Source organism: Monomorium pharaonis, chromosome 8, assembly GCF_013373865.1.
Source record: "Monomorium pharaonis isolate MP-MQ-018 chromosome 8, ASM1337386v2, whole genome shotgun sequence".
NCBI classification, from domain to species: domain Eukaryota; kingdom Metazoa; phylum Arthropoda; class Insecta; order Hymenoptera; family Formicidae; genus Monomorium; species Monomorium pharaonis.
The window spans coordinates 17,545,028-17,563,189 of NC_050474.1; the positions used below are offsets into that span (position 1 = coordinate 17,545,028).

General features: G+C 32.9%; 1 protein-coding gene across 1 annotated transcript; it reads left to right on the forward strand.

The window, feature by feature from the left end:
- Positions 1-2,517: 2,517 nt before the first annotated feature.
- On the forward strand, positions 2,518-18,162 carry LOC105837535 (lipase 3). The gene is made up of 7 exons (XM_012682402.3): positions 2,518-3,135; positions 4,283-4,593; positions 6,005-6,251; positions 6,337-6,495; positions 7,784-7,868; positions 16,590-16,753; positions 17,006-18,162. The coding sequence occupies exons 1-7, from the start codon at positions 2,971-2,973 to the stop codon at positions 17,156-17,158; spliced, it is 1,284 nt and encodes a 427-aa protein (XP_012537856.1). The 5' UTR covers positions 2,518-2,970; the 3' UTR covers positions 17,159-18,162.

Below are 18,162 nucleotides of genomic sequence, written 5' to 3' on the forward strand. Positions count from 1 at the left end.
TATAGGTGGAAAGACCGTAAGACTTAAGGGGTGGAGCTTAAGGAGTTATGATTCCCTCTTCTCCTAAAAATAAGGAAGAGAAAGGGCTTGGCAAAGATGGTCCAATACGGTCGAGAGGCAAGGAAGTCTTTAATAAAAGAAGCCTATCAAAAATCAGGAGCTCGAATCTCCTTTTTCGTAGAACTCCTTTTTCAGGCGTTTAAGCTGCCACCTGCGTCCACTAGCCTCGATCAGTCAAGACTCCTTCAGAGATAAAAATGGAAATTAAAATTGAGTAATTAAAGGAAATGCTGGAAACATGCAGGTCTATTTTACCAATTAAATACAATAATTTTAATTGGTAAAATATCGCAATAATTCTTGTAACAAGAATTTGCTTTATTGCTAAACTACGGAATTTATTTCTTTAATTATCTAAGGAAATTATTCTTTATCAGTATTAATATAGTGCGCTGTTTAATTTCGTTTCCGAGAAATAAAACGATGCCACTTTAGAAGGCCTATGTTAGCATTAGTCATCTCCCCCCCCCCTCCCCCTCTCTCAGATATTGAATCGATTGAAGAGTTATCTAATGATAATGACATGATGATGACTGATAATGATTTCATTCAAAATATTACTACATGGATGAGACAATTTAAAATATTACGAGAACCTATAATTGATTTAGTGAGGATTTTAAATTTATATACTAATGTAAGATTTCCTAAAGAAATGTGTCAAGGACAATACTGGCATAGTGCGTTTAAGAAACGCAGTCATAAATATTTTGCATAAAAGGCAATATTTACAATTACATATAGATAATAAAAGAGTTAATCTCTTCATAAATGTCGACGGTGCACCTGTTGGTAAATCAACGCAAAAGTGTCTGTTATATTCAAATAAGATTATTAAAAAAGCTGATGTTATCGGTGTGTACTAAGGAGAAGAATAACCAGATAATTCACATAAATTTTTAAAATTGTTTGAATAAAGTAATTTCATTAATTAATAAAGGTATTGATTTCAATAATTATAATTATAAAATGCGAATCAAAAGATTCATATGTAATTCACCAGTTAAAGCGTATATTTTAATAATTAAAAGCCATAATAATTGCACAAAATGTTGTATTCATGGAGATTATATTGAAAAAAAAATGTTTTTTGGAGTACTTGCAATTTTACGTACTTAAAACTAATAAAATGTTCAAAAATTTTAATTATAATTTAGATTGTCAAAATAAAAAACCAAGCTCATAAACATACAGTACTTAGAACTAGAGTCTAACATTCCATTAGATTATATGCATTTTGTATGTTTAAAAGTAATGCAATTAATAAAAATGTACGACTTTCATCCAATATTATACGTGAAAAATGTGATGCTTTAACAGATTTAGTAAAATTTAAACCATCTGATTTCAACAGAAAACCAAGAGCTCTAAAATACATAAAATGTTGCTATAGAAAGTAACAGAACTTTGGTTATTTTTATTATATTTGGGACCAATAGTTTTGCGTAAACATTTAAGAAAAAATCTTTACCATCATTTCCTAGAATTACATGTCGCTTTTGCTTCATCAGTTCTTTCTCTTTGTGTAATACATCTTATGCAAAACAATTATCTCGATCCACGTGTATAACTTAGATTAATAAAGTTATCCTATTGTGGCCATGTTTATCTATAAAATCCAAATTATTAAAATTACCTTACAATAATAAAAAGCAGATTTCGTTTTTTTCTATTTTCCATACCACAATTGATGATAAATAAGATTTACCTTTCGTAAATAAAACTTAAATATTCAGAAATGTTTCTGAATTATTGCACTTGCAATATTTCTTATGCAGTATTGCAGAAATTTATATATTTCCTGCAATTTAATTTTTCATTACCTACACAATCCTTCAGAAATTTTTCAGAAATACCTTAAATGCAATGTTGCGTTTAATATTTTACAGAAATATTAAGTGTGTAAGGTAAATCTAATATTACTTTATAATATTCCAAAAATATTTTTCAATATTGCATTTGTCATATTTTTTTTATAGGATTGCAGAAGCATATAAATATAAAAGCATTTTATCTTTTCTCAAAGATTTTAGAAATATTGCATTTGCAATATTATAAAAACATGGTGCAGATTTATTTTTAAAATATTTCAAATGCAAAATTATCATTAAAATAATGAAATAATTTCTGTACTATTTTCAAATATTACAATATTTCAACAACATTCTCAGCAAACGCCAAGTTACATGTAACGTGCCTGTTACTTGTAATTTCCCACTCAATAACATAATTGTAATATAAAACACGTGTGTTATATTACAATTACATTGTTGAGTGAGAAATTATAACTAACAGGCACGTTACATGTAACTTTGTGTTTGCTGGGAGTAAACTAAATTTAAAAAAAATGTAACGATTAATGATTAAATTAAAACAAATACAATTGCACTTATGTAAAAATCAATTAGTGATACAAAAGAAATGAGCTATGAAATCAGGAATCTCTAAAATCAATTTTTTAATCAGAGATAAGAGACTTTCCTATTTGCCTGCATTTTATCAGTATCAATTAATTACGATCAGTTTCTTTGTTCCTTTCAAAGCGATCGTATCAATGGAGATCGCTATAAACAGATACTATTGTGAGCATCTGTGCACCTGTGCGCAAAAAAAAATCATAAAACGCTATATCATTTGATGGATAAACAATCGGTTCACATGATAAGAGTCTTTCTTCTTCGACACTTCAATCACAATGTTTGATATAATCAATCATATTGTCAAATCAGAAGTTACGTCGGATTACGATAAATAGCATTTGATAAGATCGCATAAAATAGCAAACACTCCGTGGTGGTATTTTTTCAGTAAATAAGCAGCGCCGTATATATACGCTGCAGGGAGAAAAATCGCGCACAATACGGTTTGAGCCGATCGAGTCTCGCGTAACGATTTCATAAAGTGACTACAATGCAGCTTCCGATCGTCCTTCTATTCATCGTGGCGTCCGCCAGCGCGATGCCGCACTTCTCGAGCAACGAGCTATCGAATATCCTAAGTGAGACAGAAAAGATCCCGTGGATCGAGGAACTCGACGATCCAAAACTTTGGACAAATCAGAAGTCGCTTACCACTGTAAGTGCAAAATGTCGAAACTAAAGTAAATAAAAAAAAATAAAATTCACAATTTCAGGAAATATGTACAATTTTCCGTCGGTCAAAACGAGATGACTTTTCGAGTGACACTACAAAGATGTTCATATGCTCTAAAGATAGTGTTGTATACCATTTAAAATTCTTTGTAAATTTATTTGAAATTTCTTCATTAAATTATTTAGACTATTAATTCTGTGAGGATGATTGTAACACGCAGATATTTACATATATAGAGGAAAGAATTTGAAACACCGCTTTGTTTTTTGACTATACTTCTTAAATGGTTAGGAAAACACTTTTAAAAATACTAAATTAAATTAAAAAGTATCTTCTATTAAATAATATAGTGATTGTTATAATAACCGTTTCGGTTATTTTTTAAATAATTATTGTTTTTGTGATACATGTCAAAAAGAGCATCTGAAGAAATGGGTGCCTAATTTAGAACCCGAATATCAAAGTACTAATGTTACATTTTATAATTTATACATCTTACCTAAATTACGTAGTTCTATAGACTCCATGTTACTCTGTTAGGTTCGTCTAAGGAACATATTTTCTAATAGGCACGCTTTTTTCATTGTCTCTCGTGAAATCTCGCCTCGGAACATTTAAGTTATTCTACATACAGGTTATATATTAAAGTTACGATCGCGGTCTAGCTATACTACGGTCACGGCATAGTAACAGTTATCATTACTAGACCTCACGGAGTGTTTCAATTTACGCACACACGACAACTATATATTTACAACTGCACCACAAAATAAATATAAAAGAGAAAAATAAAAAGAAACACTTTTAGGAAACTACAAACATGTGAAATGATGGTAATAATGTTATTGTTAATACACTCACTATTGTTTAAACTGTGCAATTCGCAAGAGAAAATTGTGCAAATAAAACGCTCGCTTTTGATGAATTTGTTTTTAGCAGATTTTATGTAGAAAAAGAGCATGAATTACTTGTATGAAATATGGGTTTCTATTTCTTTAATTAACCAAGCGGATTATGTTTTTATCGTTTGTTTATCGTTTTAATGACGATCGATCTTTTTTGGATCTTTACCAATCTCCTGTTTTCAATTAATCTATTGATATCTGAAAGTCGTAATTATATTGTACAGATGGATCTATTCAGTCAATACGGTTACAATGGTGAACTGCATAAAGTGATGACTACCGACGGCTACATTTTGGAATTACATCGAATAACAGGACGAGGTAATTCCGGCAAATCACAAGTGGGAAAACCCGTAGCACTTGTGATGCACGGCCTCTTATGCTCATCGGCGTGTTGGGCTGTTTCCGAGAAGGGTTTAGCTTACGTCCTTGCGGACGCAGGCTACGACGTGTGGCTAGGAAATTCACGAGGCAATGTATATGCGCGCGAGCATGCACTTCCAGATATTCGAGAAGACGTTTTCTGGGACTTCAGGTGAGGATAACGTGTGTAAATAGCGAAAAACAAAATTATTACAGCATTAGTAGTATGTTTGAAGATAAGATTTACGTAAGAACAAGACGATAGAAACTTGGATACACAAGAATGTCAAATATCTTTAATCTTATCTTTAAATGTACGCTTTATTACCGTCAAAATGAAGAAATTTGAGCACAGGGCTGGTGAAATTTATTATTTCTAAATTTATCAAATCACGAATAAAATGCCTAGTGTTCTTAGCTGGAAAAATTCTCCGGAAATTTTGAGAAAAAAATAATTTTTTCCTTTTTTTTTATTTTTATTTAAGATAATATCATTTTTTTATTATCAGTTTTAAAATTTCTTTTATATTTAAAAGCTGTAAAAAGTAATTCATCAATAAAGCTTGCTTGTCGCATTCGTACATTTCTGTATTCTTTGAAAAAGTGAAAAAAATTATATATTTTAATTAACTGTACATTATTTATAAATTAAAAAAAACAAATAGTTGCCATATTTCCTTTATGTATAGTGACAGAAATATATCAATAACTAATTATACATATACGATACGGTGAGAAATGATACATGTATATCAAAAATATGCAAAACAATTACGGCAATCACGTTTCAAGATAAAATTAATCCGCTATTATCTTAAAAAAATTTAATCGCGCTCTTTCAATCATTCATATTTCTTCGACTTCGATCATTCGATTACGACAGAAATTACTTTCGATATAATTAAATAATATCAGAATAATCTCTAATTTCACTAATGATAATAATACAAAAATGCTATAAAAACAATTTAGACAGCATACAATATTTATAAAAAATTTATAAAATATTTCTAATAATTTAATTATTTAAATATTTTTATCATATAAATATTTATCAAAATGTTTCATACTTTTGTAATTTTTTAGATTAAAAATGACTATAAATATTTATTATAAATATAAAAATATTTATAAAATATTATTATAAGATCAAATATTATATTTATTTTTTTTACTTACCATAAAGTAATAAATAATGAGATGATATTTAGATATTTAGCCTATGTTTTAATAACACGTTAAATAAAGATTTTGTGACTTTTTCAAATATATAAAATATTTATGTAATGTTTTTGAAAAACAAATAGAATAATAAATATTTATAAATAAATTTATAATAAATTTATAAATTATATGTAAATTTTTGTATAAAATTTATAATAAATGTTTATAAATTTAGTATAAATATTTACTATAAATATCGTGTGCTGTCTGAAAATTAACATGCAACACTTAATTAATAAAAATCCATCTATTTTTTTCCGTCTGGAACTTTTTGAAAAATTATAATAAATCTAAAATACATAAGAATACAATATATATAAAATATAAGATTCATAAAAACTGCAATCTTTGTTACGCAGCTTCCATGAGATCGGTGTGCGCGATATTCCAGCCATGATAGACTACATCGTAAAAGTTACGGGCCAAGAAAAAATGTTTTATATTGGTCATAGCCAAGGAACCACTGCTTTCTTTATAATGGCATCAGAACGGCCGGAATATCAGAACAAGATCACAGCTATGTTCGCCCTGGCACCTGTAGCTTATTGTGGCAGAATGCCAAATCCAATTCTTCAATTTATTGCCAGATTTTCCGGTCCTATAAATGTACGTGTAATTCCAATCTCGAGACAACCTCTCTAAAAAAAAATCAACGCAATTTTCCTTTTTTTTTATGGACATCTCGTTATAGGCACTGATGGACTTAATTGGTATGCACGAATTCAAACCTACGGGCAAGGCTATGCAAATATTTAAAAACATTGTTTGCGCTGAAGATGCTATCACGCAACCCTTGTGTTCAAACATACTCTTTTTGTTCGGTGGTTTCAACAAGGACCAATTAAACACGGTATGATATCTATAACGTACTTTCAGTTGTCTTATCTAATACTATATGTAACGTTAAATTAACTCTCCGACTCTAACAGATCTGAAACGTCCAACCAAAATAATTTTTGCATGTAACTTTAAAACCGCTAAGCTTGCATATTTATTTCCTATCCTAAAAAAAAATATTAGATGATGAAGGGAACACTGTAAAACCGTGCAGTAAAATCGTTGTCAAATATCAGACTGTCGTTAAATATCAAACAGACAAAATTTAAAATAAACGCGTACAACCCATACTTATAGATGTGAGTTTTTTCTGTAACAATATTATTAATTATTTATGCTAAACATTATTTGTAATCAAAATAATGTCTTTTTAAAAGATTTTGATAAATTATTGCTTCTTTCCTTAAATAGTATAAAAATAAAATTTCATACGGTAGAAAGTTAAAATAAAAATTAATTTAATTTTTTTCGTATATTTTAGATTCGTAATAACATTTTGTCAAATATTAAAAGAAACAAATTTGTTTTATCAATTAAATGCAGTAATTTTTGTCAAAATGACTACATCTTATTGCTTTTGTAAATTTGGAAATCTTTCTCTATAGAATAAAAGTATATGCATTATTATCAGTCTAAATTGCAAAATTTATGTTGTAAACAAGGAAAATTTTATAAGTCATAACAATATTTTCTTAATATAAAAGATCTGTAATTTGTATTCGTGAATTCGAAATTCTAAACACATAAATGACAGGAACAAACAATGTGGAATTCTTAAAGTTAGACTTTATAATGCCTTGATTAAGACGAAATTGTTCTATAAAAATTTAGCTTATATACGCGTAAAAAGTGAGCATGAAAAATTTTTTGTTTTCGGTATAAAGTCCAATAAGTTTAAGAAACTTTAAAAGAATTTGTTTTCTGTATAGGAAAAATTATACATATATTTTTAAAGAAAACCTTTTTTTCCTATACTTATATTCAGAATTTGTAAAAAATAAAATATTTAATAAACAATTTTGCAGAAAATGACTATCACATTGTCAATCATAATTATGACGTGTCAACTGTGATGTTGACAGATATTTCGTGATTTTTCTTTTAATTTTTTTCTTTACTTTAAAATAAAGAAAATAGTGTCTGGCGCAACAGACCCATAGTTGTAGTCCGAAAGTAAAATAATGATATACATTCTAAGGATTAATAACACTTTCTTTTATAATTGTGTATTGTTTGAATTAACAATCATTGTTAATTTATTAATCTAATAGTTATTCATGATGTTGCTCTCATCTTTACAGACTCTTCTACCAATGATCCTGGATCATGCTCCGGCTGGTGCATCCACGAAGCAAGTAATGCATTATGCACAACTCATAAAGACCGGTAAGCGTTTATTCTTAATATGCCTAATTATACTTGTAAGTTGACAAAACATTTATCATTTAAATTCTATCAAAATTGTCATAAACATTTTATAATTTTATAAAATTCCAAAAAATTTTTATGATATAGTTTTGATAGAATTATTATAATACAAAATATAAGATATATACATATATATATATATATATATATATATATATTTATTTATTGTTATATAGTTTATCATGATCCGGTCTTATTTCCAATAATTATACCAACTTTTTTAATGCTCTTGCTATGGGCTGGAGTGAGTTTCAATAAATCGTTATATTTATTTTTTTGCATAAACAAAAACCGACATAAAAAATTATATAAACTTTTTCGTAACTTTTCGTAGAATCAATTAACATAATCAGTTTTTTCTTATAGTAAATTTTTAACAATTCGTTGCAAAATTTATTTTTGAAAAGTACTTTTTTTCTCAATAATAGTTTATATAAATTATTTTTGTGCTTGATTCTATTTCCAATTATTCTTTTATTAATTTTACTAATTCTGTTCAGAAAATTAAAGGACGCATATGCATGAGAAGGTTTCTATGTAGTTGTGTACATTCGTACATGATTGATACCGAGGACGTTGACCGACTCCTCGACGCGACTCACGTCTGATCTTGCTTTGTTTGACCCAATTTCTCTTGACGACGCTACAAACAGACAGTCAGATTTTCATTCATTCTTTCTGAGACGAGGGTCAGAGTAAGACGTTCATTCAGATTACAATACACACGTATTGTAAAGGTTTTCGTTACGTGCCACGTATCTCGTGCAAATTGGTTGCACATTCAAAGTAGAGACTTACCACGGCCAAGTACACTGCATAATCAGTTTCTGCAGACCCTACGGGTTGCTGAAAGATAGAGTTCGAGTTCAATTCCTGCAGTCACCACGACGAGCAGAAAGAGTGAGAGAGAGGGACATTCGACCCTAAATTCTACGGCCTATCGAGAGAGTGAGAGAGAGGGACATTCGACTCTAAATTCTACGGCCTGCTGAGAGAGAGAGACCAGGAGATCGAGCTCCAGGTACACGGAACCTCTGTAGAGAGTTTTCAATTGAGTTCTTGAGAAAGTTTTCATCCTGTTTCGGATTAGCACGACGGCGAACCGACAGGACAGAACTCAATTCAGAGGTTCCCATTCAGCTGTACTATTCAGCAATTATTCAGAGACATTTTCATACCGTCGTACTTTCGAACGTAATCTATTTAGATGCGTTCACATGTTGGCGTCACTATCAGACGTATTCAATCAACTGTTTAGAGACATTTTTTGATAAATGTTAAACATGTATGAATCAAAAGTTTTAGTGTAACCTTCTTCTGCATATGCGTTAATTACTTGAAATATTGTAAATTCATTTGAAATACTATTGATGTAAAAATCTAGAATCACTGTAATGTTCCGTAATTCTCATTACGCTTATCATTCTCAACTAATTTTATGATTCATTTGTAAATATTACGATTATAATATGATTGCATAAAGCTTATGGTATGGAATGCATGATTATTAATTTGAATAACCGTTTGACGTTATTGTATGAATAATTTTATAATTTATTAACCCTAGTAATTTCTGATTGTTGTGTATTCTTATATGTATTCTATTCTATATGTGTGTAATTCCATATGTGTTATTTACTATATTTGTTGTGAACGTCCGTCATTAACCGAATTGTCATAAATTAATCAGAATATTCATAGATTATTCAGACTTGTCATAGATTAAATTTTATATTCTGCCAAAATTATTTTAAAGTTATTAAATTTTTCTGCCACCTTTATTTGACTCTGTAATCATTTTCAACCGGCGTGCTTGTTTATTAAACATTTTTTGGTCCTTCGAGCCGGATATATATAAAACAAAAAAAAAAAAAAAAAGAGAAGAGAACGGAGAATTATTGAAGATGAGGCTCAGCCACGTGCAAGCTCACATTGAGCAACAGTTTATTTTATCTAAATTCATAACGAAGGCATATGATAGTTTTGTTGGTGACGGATTGTCAGATGTTACTACGAATAGAGTAAAGTCTCGCTTGTCGACCTTGAAAGATGACTGGGAGCGTTTCTGCTTGGAACACAAGGCAATATTAGTAGCAATGCACGAATTAAATGACGATGATCGTCTTGTTATTCAAAGTCACGTATATTTTACTACAAATCTTTATTCTCAAACTCATGAATATTACGTTAATGTAGTTGACAAAATAAATTCTTTACTCGAGTCTGAGCAGGAAGGCGTTCCTAGTACACCGTCTACTCAGGTCGCATCATTCTCCTCTCCTGAAATTCCGGCATTCTTTCATCATGCGCGTCTCCCACGACTTGATCTCCCAAAATTTAACGGAACTCCGTCGGATTGGCTTTCATTTAAAGATTTATTTCAATCGCTTGTTATTTCAAATCCGACATTGTCATCCGTAGAAAAGCTTCAGTATTTGATAATCAGTCTCACTGGCTCCGCCGCCTCAATATTAAAAAATACAACGTTATCAGCTGAAAATTTTCAGAGATCATGGGATGCACTAAATTCATTTTATGAAAATAAACGTCTTCTCGTTCACGCAGCAATGAATTCATTGTTTTCAATCAAGCGCATGACGAAAGAATCTGCCGTGGAACTAAAGAAATTATATACACAAGTTATGCAAATTTACCGAAATTTCGAAAGTTTAGAACGCCCTGTCTCGACATGGGATGATTTTCTTATTTTTGTCGTGGTGCAACGTCTCGATTCCGAATCTGTTAAGGCTTGGGAGAAACAATTAGGATCATCCAAGGAGCCGCCTACTTGGCAACAATTTAGTGAATTTCTCATTTCTCAATTGTTAACTCTTCAAGCATTTGAAAATTCTCGATCTGGTTTACTCCCACTACAGCCAAATTCAAAAGCAGTCAAATCTCATTATCAAGGAAAGTCAACCGAAAATAAAGTAAATAGTTCATTCATCTGCCCTATCTGCTCATCAAATCATTATGTATCTAAATGTTCACAGTACACTTCGAAATCTGTTCCGCAAAAAGTCGCGCTTATCAACAAGCACAAATTATGCTTCAATTGCTTAGGAACGCATCGAGTCTCGGCCTGTCAAATAACAAAGCGCTGTCAGAAATGCGGACGGCGTCATCATACATCAATTCATAAAGAATATAATAAGTTTAATTCATCTAAACACGACACTACTAAAAAATCCGTCGAATCATCGGATAGTTCGACACCTTCAATTTCCTCTGAAGCTCAGACTCTTCATTCCAGTTGACTAAATAATAACATTCCGTGTGTTCTTCTTGCTACGGCGAGGGTGCTGGTTATATCACCTACCAAAGAAACCTTCGAAATCCGAGCCTTACTTGATCAAGGATCGGAAATCTCTTTGATTTCAGAACGTATCGTTCAGCAACTTCGACTTCCTCGAAATCACTCATCAATTTCTTTGGTAGGAATCGGTGCACAACATTCCAATAAAACTAAGGGTGTCACAACTATTAAATTAAGAGATCGTTTTAATAAGTTTGATTTTTCAATTCAAGCACACATTTTACGTAAACTTACTACATCAATTCCTTCTACTCAAATTAACAAACCAATATGGCCGCACCTAAAAGGACTGCAATTGGCAGATCCGAATTTTCTTTCCCCTCGGTCCATCGATTTAATTTTAGGCGCCGATATATATGGACATATTATTGAAAATAAAGTTATCAAGGGACCCCCACATTCACCCACTGCTCAATTCACAAAACTTGGATGGATTGTGTCCGGTCCAACAGACACTAACGTTTCTAGTAATACCTCGCACAGCTACCATGTATCTGTCGATGATGAACTTTACAGATTATTACATCGTTTTTGGGAAATAGATGAGATTCCTTCCGTAAACACTTCATCTTTATCTTCCGCTGATCAAGAGTGCGAAAATCATTTCGTATCTACACACAGTCGAGACGCTCATGGTCGATACATCGTTAAACTACCGTTCAAACGGTCTCCTGATCAGTTAGGCAACTCACGAAATAATGCCGTTCGATTAAGTACAAACTTATCCAACAAGTTTTCAACTAATTCTGTTTACGCCCAGTTATATTCAAAATTCATGTCCGAATATGAAAGCTTAGAACACATGCAAATAGTCCCTGAATCTCAACCTGAACCTCAACCTGTGTATTACCTTCCCCATCATGGAGTTATGAGAGAGCACAGTCTCACCACCAAACTCCGGGTTGTTTTCAATGGTTCCAGTCGAACTACCTCCGGCGTATCGTTAAATGATCTTCTTCACACAGGAGCAAAACTCCAAACAAATCTATTTGATGTTCTCGTGTGGTTCAGGAAATTTCATTGTGTCTTTGTCTCTGATATGGAGAAGATGTACAGGCAAATCAAGGTTCATCCAGAAGATTGGAAATTCCAACGTATTCTGTGGTTCAATCAGAGCAACTGTCTTCGTACATATGAACTAACTACCGTCACATATGGACTAGCTTGTGCTCCTTTTTTGGCACTTCGTACTTTACTTCAACTTATTGAAGACGAAGGTCAAAACTTTCCTCGTGCCATTCCATCGTTGACAAAAGGGCGATATGTCGATGATGTATTTGGAGGCGCAGATTCCATCGACGAAGTTCAACCGATCATTACTCAATTAAATCAACTCTGCATGGCGGGCGGTTTCACTCTCCGAAAGTGGATAAGTAATTATCCTTCCATTCTTAAAGACATTCCAACTGAACATCAAACGAACCTTACATCGCTAGAATTCAAAGATAGTACAGTTTTTAACGCATTAGGATTATGCTGGCAACCAGCAATTGATGCCTTTCAATTTACCTTAAAACTTCCTTCTACAAAACACATTACGAAACGATCTATCTTGTCCACCATTTCAACATTGTTCGATCCCCTAGGTTTGCTATCTCCAATCACTATTAAAGCAAAAATACTCATTCAAGAATTGTGGGCCATTAAACTCGATTGGGATGACCATCTTCCTATGATGGTAACCAACAAGTGGACCACGTTTCTCAATACTCTTCAAGAAATGACTCATCTCACGTTTCCTCGTTGGCTTGGATGCAAGTCAACGGATAAAATCGAAATTCATGGTTTCTGTGATGCTTCCCAACAAGCAGCTGCTGCCGCTGTATATCTTAGATCTACAGATTCAAATGGCATCATTTCAATAAATCTTGTGGCTTCAAAGACAAAAGTCGCTCCATTAAAGAAACTTACGATACCCAGACTCGAACTTTCCGGAGCTGTTCTGTTAGTAAAGTTAAGTTCACACATATTGAAGGTACTTGAAATTGGAAATATTCCTATTTATCTGTGGACGGATTCTGCCATTACATACACGTGGATTAATAATCATCCATCTCGATGGAAAGAATTCGTTCACAACCGAGTGTGTTACATTCAGGAAACCTTACCTTCCGCACGTTGGAAATTTGTTCCGGGTAATGAGAATCCGGCTGATCTTGCTACCCGAGGATTGACTCCCATTCAATTATCGGAACACCCAACATGGTGGACCGGACCCCCATGGCTGTCACAAAATTCCTCAAAGTGGCCACAGCCACCCAAGGCACTTTCTGTTAACGAAAACCTTGTAGAACGTCCAGTTAAGATTTTCACAACTAATCTCACGCCTCCACCACTTTGGGATCTTGTTCATAAATATTCCACAGTAATGAAATTGTTCCGCATTACTGCCATTTGTCAGCGTGTACTTGCTCGAATGCGCAAGCATCCACAATCATCATTAACAATCCCACTAACCACACAAGAAATAGACAATGCACGATTTTTCTGGATAAAACATATTCAAAATTCTTCATTTGGTCAAGAAAAAAGACTCCTTTCGAGCGGACAATCATTGCCTAAATCTCATTCACTTGCTAGACTAACTCCCTTTCTTGACGCTACCGGATTACTACGAATAGGAGGTCGCCTTCAGGCCTCATTATTACCTCCGAACGCAAAACATCCTCTGATTCTTCCGAGAAAGTCACCGTTAACCTCGTTGATTATTTTAGACTCCCATTTACGAACAATGCATGGAGGAACACAACTCACGCTTAATTATATCAGAAACAACTATTGGATCGTTGGAGGGCGGGCTCCTATACGCTCTTTTATTTTGAAGTGTGTAAAATGCACTCGATATCGACAAAGTCGAGCTCAACAACTAATGGGACAACTTCCATCTGAACGAATCACACCTTCGCGTCCTTTCTTGCACTCAGGCGTTGACTATGCTGGCCCTTTCACTATAAAAACCTGGAAAGGAAAAAATGCCAAAACGTATAAGGCATATATGGTTTTGTTCGTTTGTTTTTCGACTTCGGCAATTCATCTAGAATTGGTCACTGATTATACCACCGAGGCATTTATTGGAGCATATAAACGTTTCACCTCTCGAAGAGGAATATGTGCGACGTTGACTAGCGATTGCGGAACAAATTTCACAGGAGCAGATTGCGAATTGAAAAGATTATTTTCTTCCTCAACAAAGGAACTAGGCGAGTTGGCATCCGTCCTAGCGAACGACGGCACTCAATGGAAGTTTCATCCTCCGGCTGCTCCTCACTTTGGAGGAAAATGGGAGGCTGGAGTTAAGTCCGTCAAATATCATTTAAAACGCGTAGTGGGAGATACATTGCTCACGTTTGAGGAGATGAATACGTTGCTAACTCAAATTGAGGCAGTACTCAATTCACGGCCCTTGAGTCCTCTTACGGATGATCCTGATGACCTTCAGGCCTTGACTCCTGGGCACTTTCTCGTGGGAAATGCACCTTCAGTCATTCCCGAACCATCGTTGGAGACAGTAAAGTCTTCACGACTTTCTCGATGGCAATTGACCCGTCAAATGTTGGATAGTTTCTGGTCGCGATGGTCCAGGGAATGTCTGCAGCGCTACTATTCTATTCATAAGTGGAATCAACCATCTCCATCTCTGTCAAATGGCTCCCTTGTGCTAGTCATTGACGAGCGCTACCCTCCGTCTAAATGGCCTCTAGGGCGCATAATTCAAACTCACCCGGGCCCTGATGGTCTTGTACGAGTCGTGTCCATTCGGACACAAAAATCAATTCTAAAACGACCAATTGCAAAACTCTGCCCATTACCTATCAACAATGATAATCTCTAATTTGTTCATTAACGGAGGTTAATGAAGGCGGGCGGTAATGTTCAGAAAATTAAAGGACGCATATGCATGAGAAGGTTTCTATGTAGTTGTGTACATTCGTACATGATTGATACCGAGGACGTTGACCGACTCCTCGACGCGACTCACGTCTGATCTTGCTTTGTTTGACCCAATTTCTCTTGACGACGCTACAAACAGACAGTCAGATTTTCATTCATTCTTTCTGAGACGAGGGTCAGAGTAAGACGTTCATTCAGATTACAATACACACGTATTGTAAAGGTTTTCGTTACGTGCCACGTATCTCGTGCAAATTGGTTGCACATTCAAAGTAGAGACTTACCACGGCCAAGTACACTGCATAATCAGTTTCTGCAGACCCTACGGGTTGCTGAAAGATAGAGTTCGAGTTCAATTCCTGCAGTCACCACGACGAGCAGAAAGAGTGAGAGAGAGGGACATTCGACCCTAAATTCTACGGCCTATCGAGAGAGTGAGAGAGAGGGACATTCGACTCTAAATTCTACGGCCTGCTGAGAGAGAGAGACCAGGAGATCGAGCTCCAGGTACACGGAACCTCTGTAGAGAGTTTTCAATTGAGTTCTTGAGAAAGTTTTCATCCTGTTTCGGATTAGCACGACGGCGAACCGACAGGACAGAACTCAATTCAGAGGTTCCCATTCAGCTGTACTATTCAGCAATTATTCAGAGACATTTTCATACCGTCGTACTTTCGAACGTAATCTATTTAGATGCGTTCACATGTTGGCGTCACTATCAGACGTATTCAATCAACTGTTTAGAGACATTTTTTGATAAATGTTAAACATGTATGAATCAAAAGTTTTAGTGTAACCTTCTTCTGCATATGCGTTAATTACTTGAAATATTGTAAATTCATTTGAAATACTATTGATGTAAAAATCTAGAATCACTGTAATGTTCCGTAATTCTCATTACGCTTATCATTCTCAACTAATTTTATGATTCATTTGTAAATATTACGATTATAATATGATTGCATAAAGCTTATGGTATGGAATGCATGATTATTAATTTGAATAACCGTTTGACGTTATTGTATGAATAATTTTATAATTTATTAACCCTAGTAATTTCTGATTGTTGTGTATTCTTATATGTATTCTATTCTATATGTGTGTAATTCCATATGTGTTATTTACTATATTTGTTGTGAACGTCCGTCATTAACCGAATTGTCATAAATTAATCAGAATATTCATAGATTATTCAGACTTGTCATAGATTAAATTTTATATTCTGCCAAAATTATTTTAAAGTTATTAAATTTTTCTGCCACCTTTATTTGACTCTGTAATCATTTTCAACCGGCGTGCTTGTTTATTAAACAAATTCAAAAATATTGTTTTGCGACTGTTATGTTTATCTTAATCCTTTCTATCTTCCCAAGAACAATTGAATATACACCTTATAAAAGATGTACCTTGGACATACATGAAAAGTGTATACATAACTTTTATTTCAATTACTAATCTCTTTCTACTTGCAGGTATTTTAACATTTACGTCGGGAAAATTTAGACAATACGACTATTCATTAGCCGAAAATTTAAGAAAATATCGTTCAATCCACCCTCCAAAATACGATTTGGGAAAAATCAAAGTGCCAGTGGCATTACATTACAGTACCAACGATTGGCTAGCTCATGTCAATGTACGTATTTAAATATACATACATATATGCAGTATATTTGTGCGTATGTGTATGTGTAAGGGTAATAGTTTGTACAATTTTAAATATATTTCCTAGGATATTTTTTTCTCGCACATGCATAAATACATAAGCTTTCCTATATTTTTTGACGGAACAAGTATCCCAAGAATATTCAAAATGCAAAAGTTGAATTACTATATTAATCAAACAAATAGTTGCATTACATTTACATTTTGTTTTCATTATTTGTAGGATGTCGACAAATTGGAAAAGGAGCTTAGTAATCCATATGGGAAGTTCCGCGTACCACATGAAAAATTCACTCATTTGGACTTCATGTGGGCTAAAGATGTCAAAGAACTTTTATATGACAAGGTCTTAAGTTTGATGACACATTTCCAATGAAGTACTGAGGTTTATTTTTTAGACTTTGCAAAGAAAAAAAATTTACAAGTTTAATTTTATTTATCGGAATCTTAACATAATTTATTAGGATTAATATTTGATAGAACCATCAATTAAAAGTATCAGTCTATTTTAACAGATTATTTCATGAACTTTTGATAATTCTCGAAATATTTTTTGCGTCTTCATAAAATATGAAATTTGTGATGTCTAAAAATTAATAAGATATTAATAATTTTTTCCACTTGACTTCCTAAGAGATATTTTTTAAGGTTCTTGAATGACTCGTTGCGATTATGTTAGAATATAAAGCGAGAAATTAATGTGCTTAAAACGTTGCATTTTATTAGCAAATAAAAGTATATTTCACAAAAAATATAACTCATTTTAGCACATTTGTAAAATGCGCTGAAAAATCTGACAGAGCCTGTTAACATTACAACGGAGTTTGCTCGATTTCTGTTACCAGTTTACTAATGTAAAATGTAAATAGGTTCTGTCGATAGAATGTTAGCAGAATGGCTCAGTCGAGTTTAGTCTGCTAACATTTTTTTTTATTCTGTTGCCAGTTTGCTAATATTCTGCCAACATTTTGCTGATTGGGTAAGGAGCTTGGAGCCTTAAATTAATGATATATTAGGTCGGTATTCATAGTTAAATCTTAATAATATTTAAGCATTTTAATAATATTTAAACATATTAGCATTTTAAGACATTACTTAAGACGGTCTTGAAGTAAATATCAAACTGTGAATACCGACCTTAGGGATATACTGTTATAATTAATTTTAAATTTAACTTCTAAATTTAGATGACTATTGACATGGTGATTATGAACTAATAATATCTCGATACCTATCAAGATATTATATTATCTCCTATTATTTCAATTTTCAAGTATAGAGAATGTGATAAGCTAAAGGTCTTTATTCTGTGAGAGATCATTTATAATATAAACTTGCCTTAATTTGCAAGTAATTTTTAAAGACTGAAAGATGTGTAAA

Excerpts from the sequence above, each read along its gene's own strand:
- LOC105837535 (XM_012682402.3), top strand. The coding sequence starts at position 2,971 with ATGCAGCTTCCGATCGTCCTTCTATTCATCGTGGCGTCCGCCAGCGCG. Across the intron at positions 3,136-4,282 it reads ATCAGAAGTCGCTTACCACT|ATGGATCTATTCAGTCAATA; the intron begins GTAAGTGCAAAA and ends TATATTGTACAG. Across the intron at positions 4,594-6,004 it reads GACGTTTTCTGGGACTTCAG|CTTCCATGAGATCGGTGTGC; the intron begins GTGAGGATAACG and ends TTTGTTACGCAG.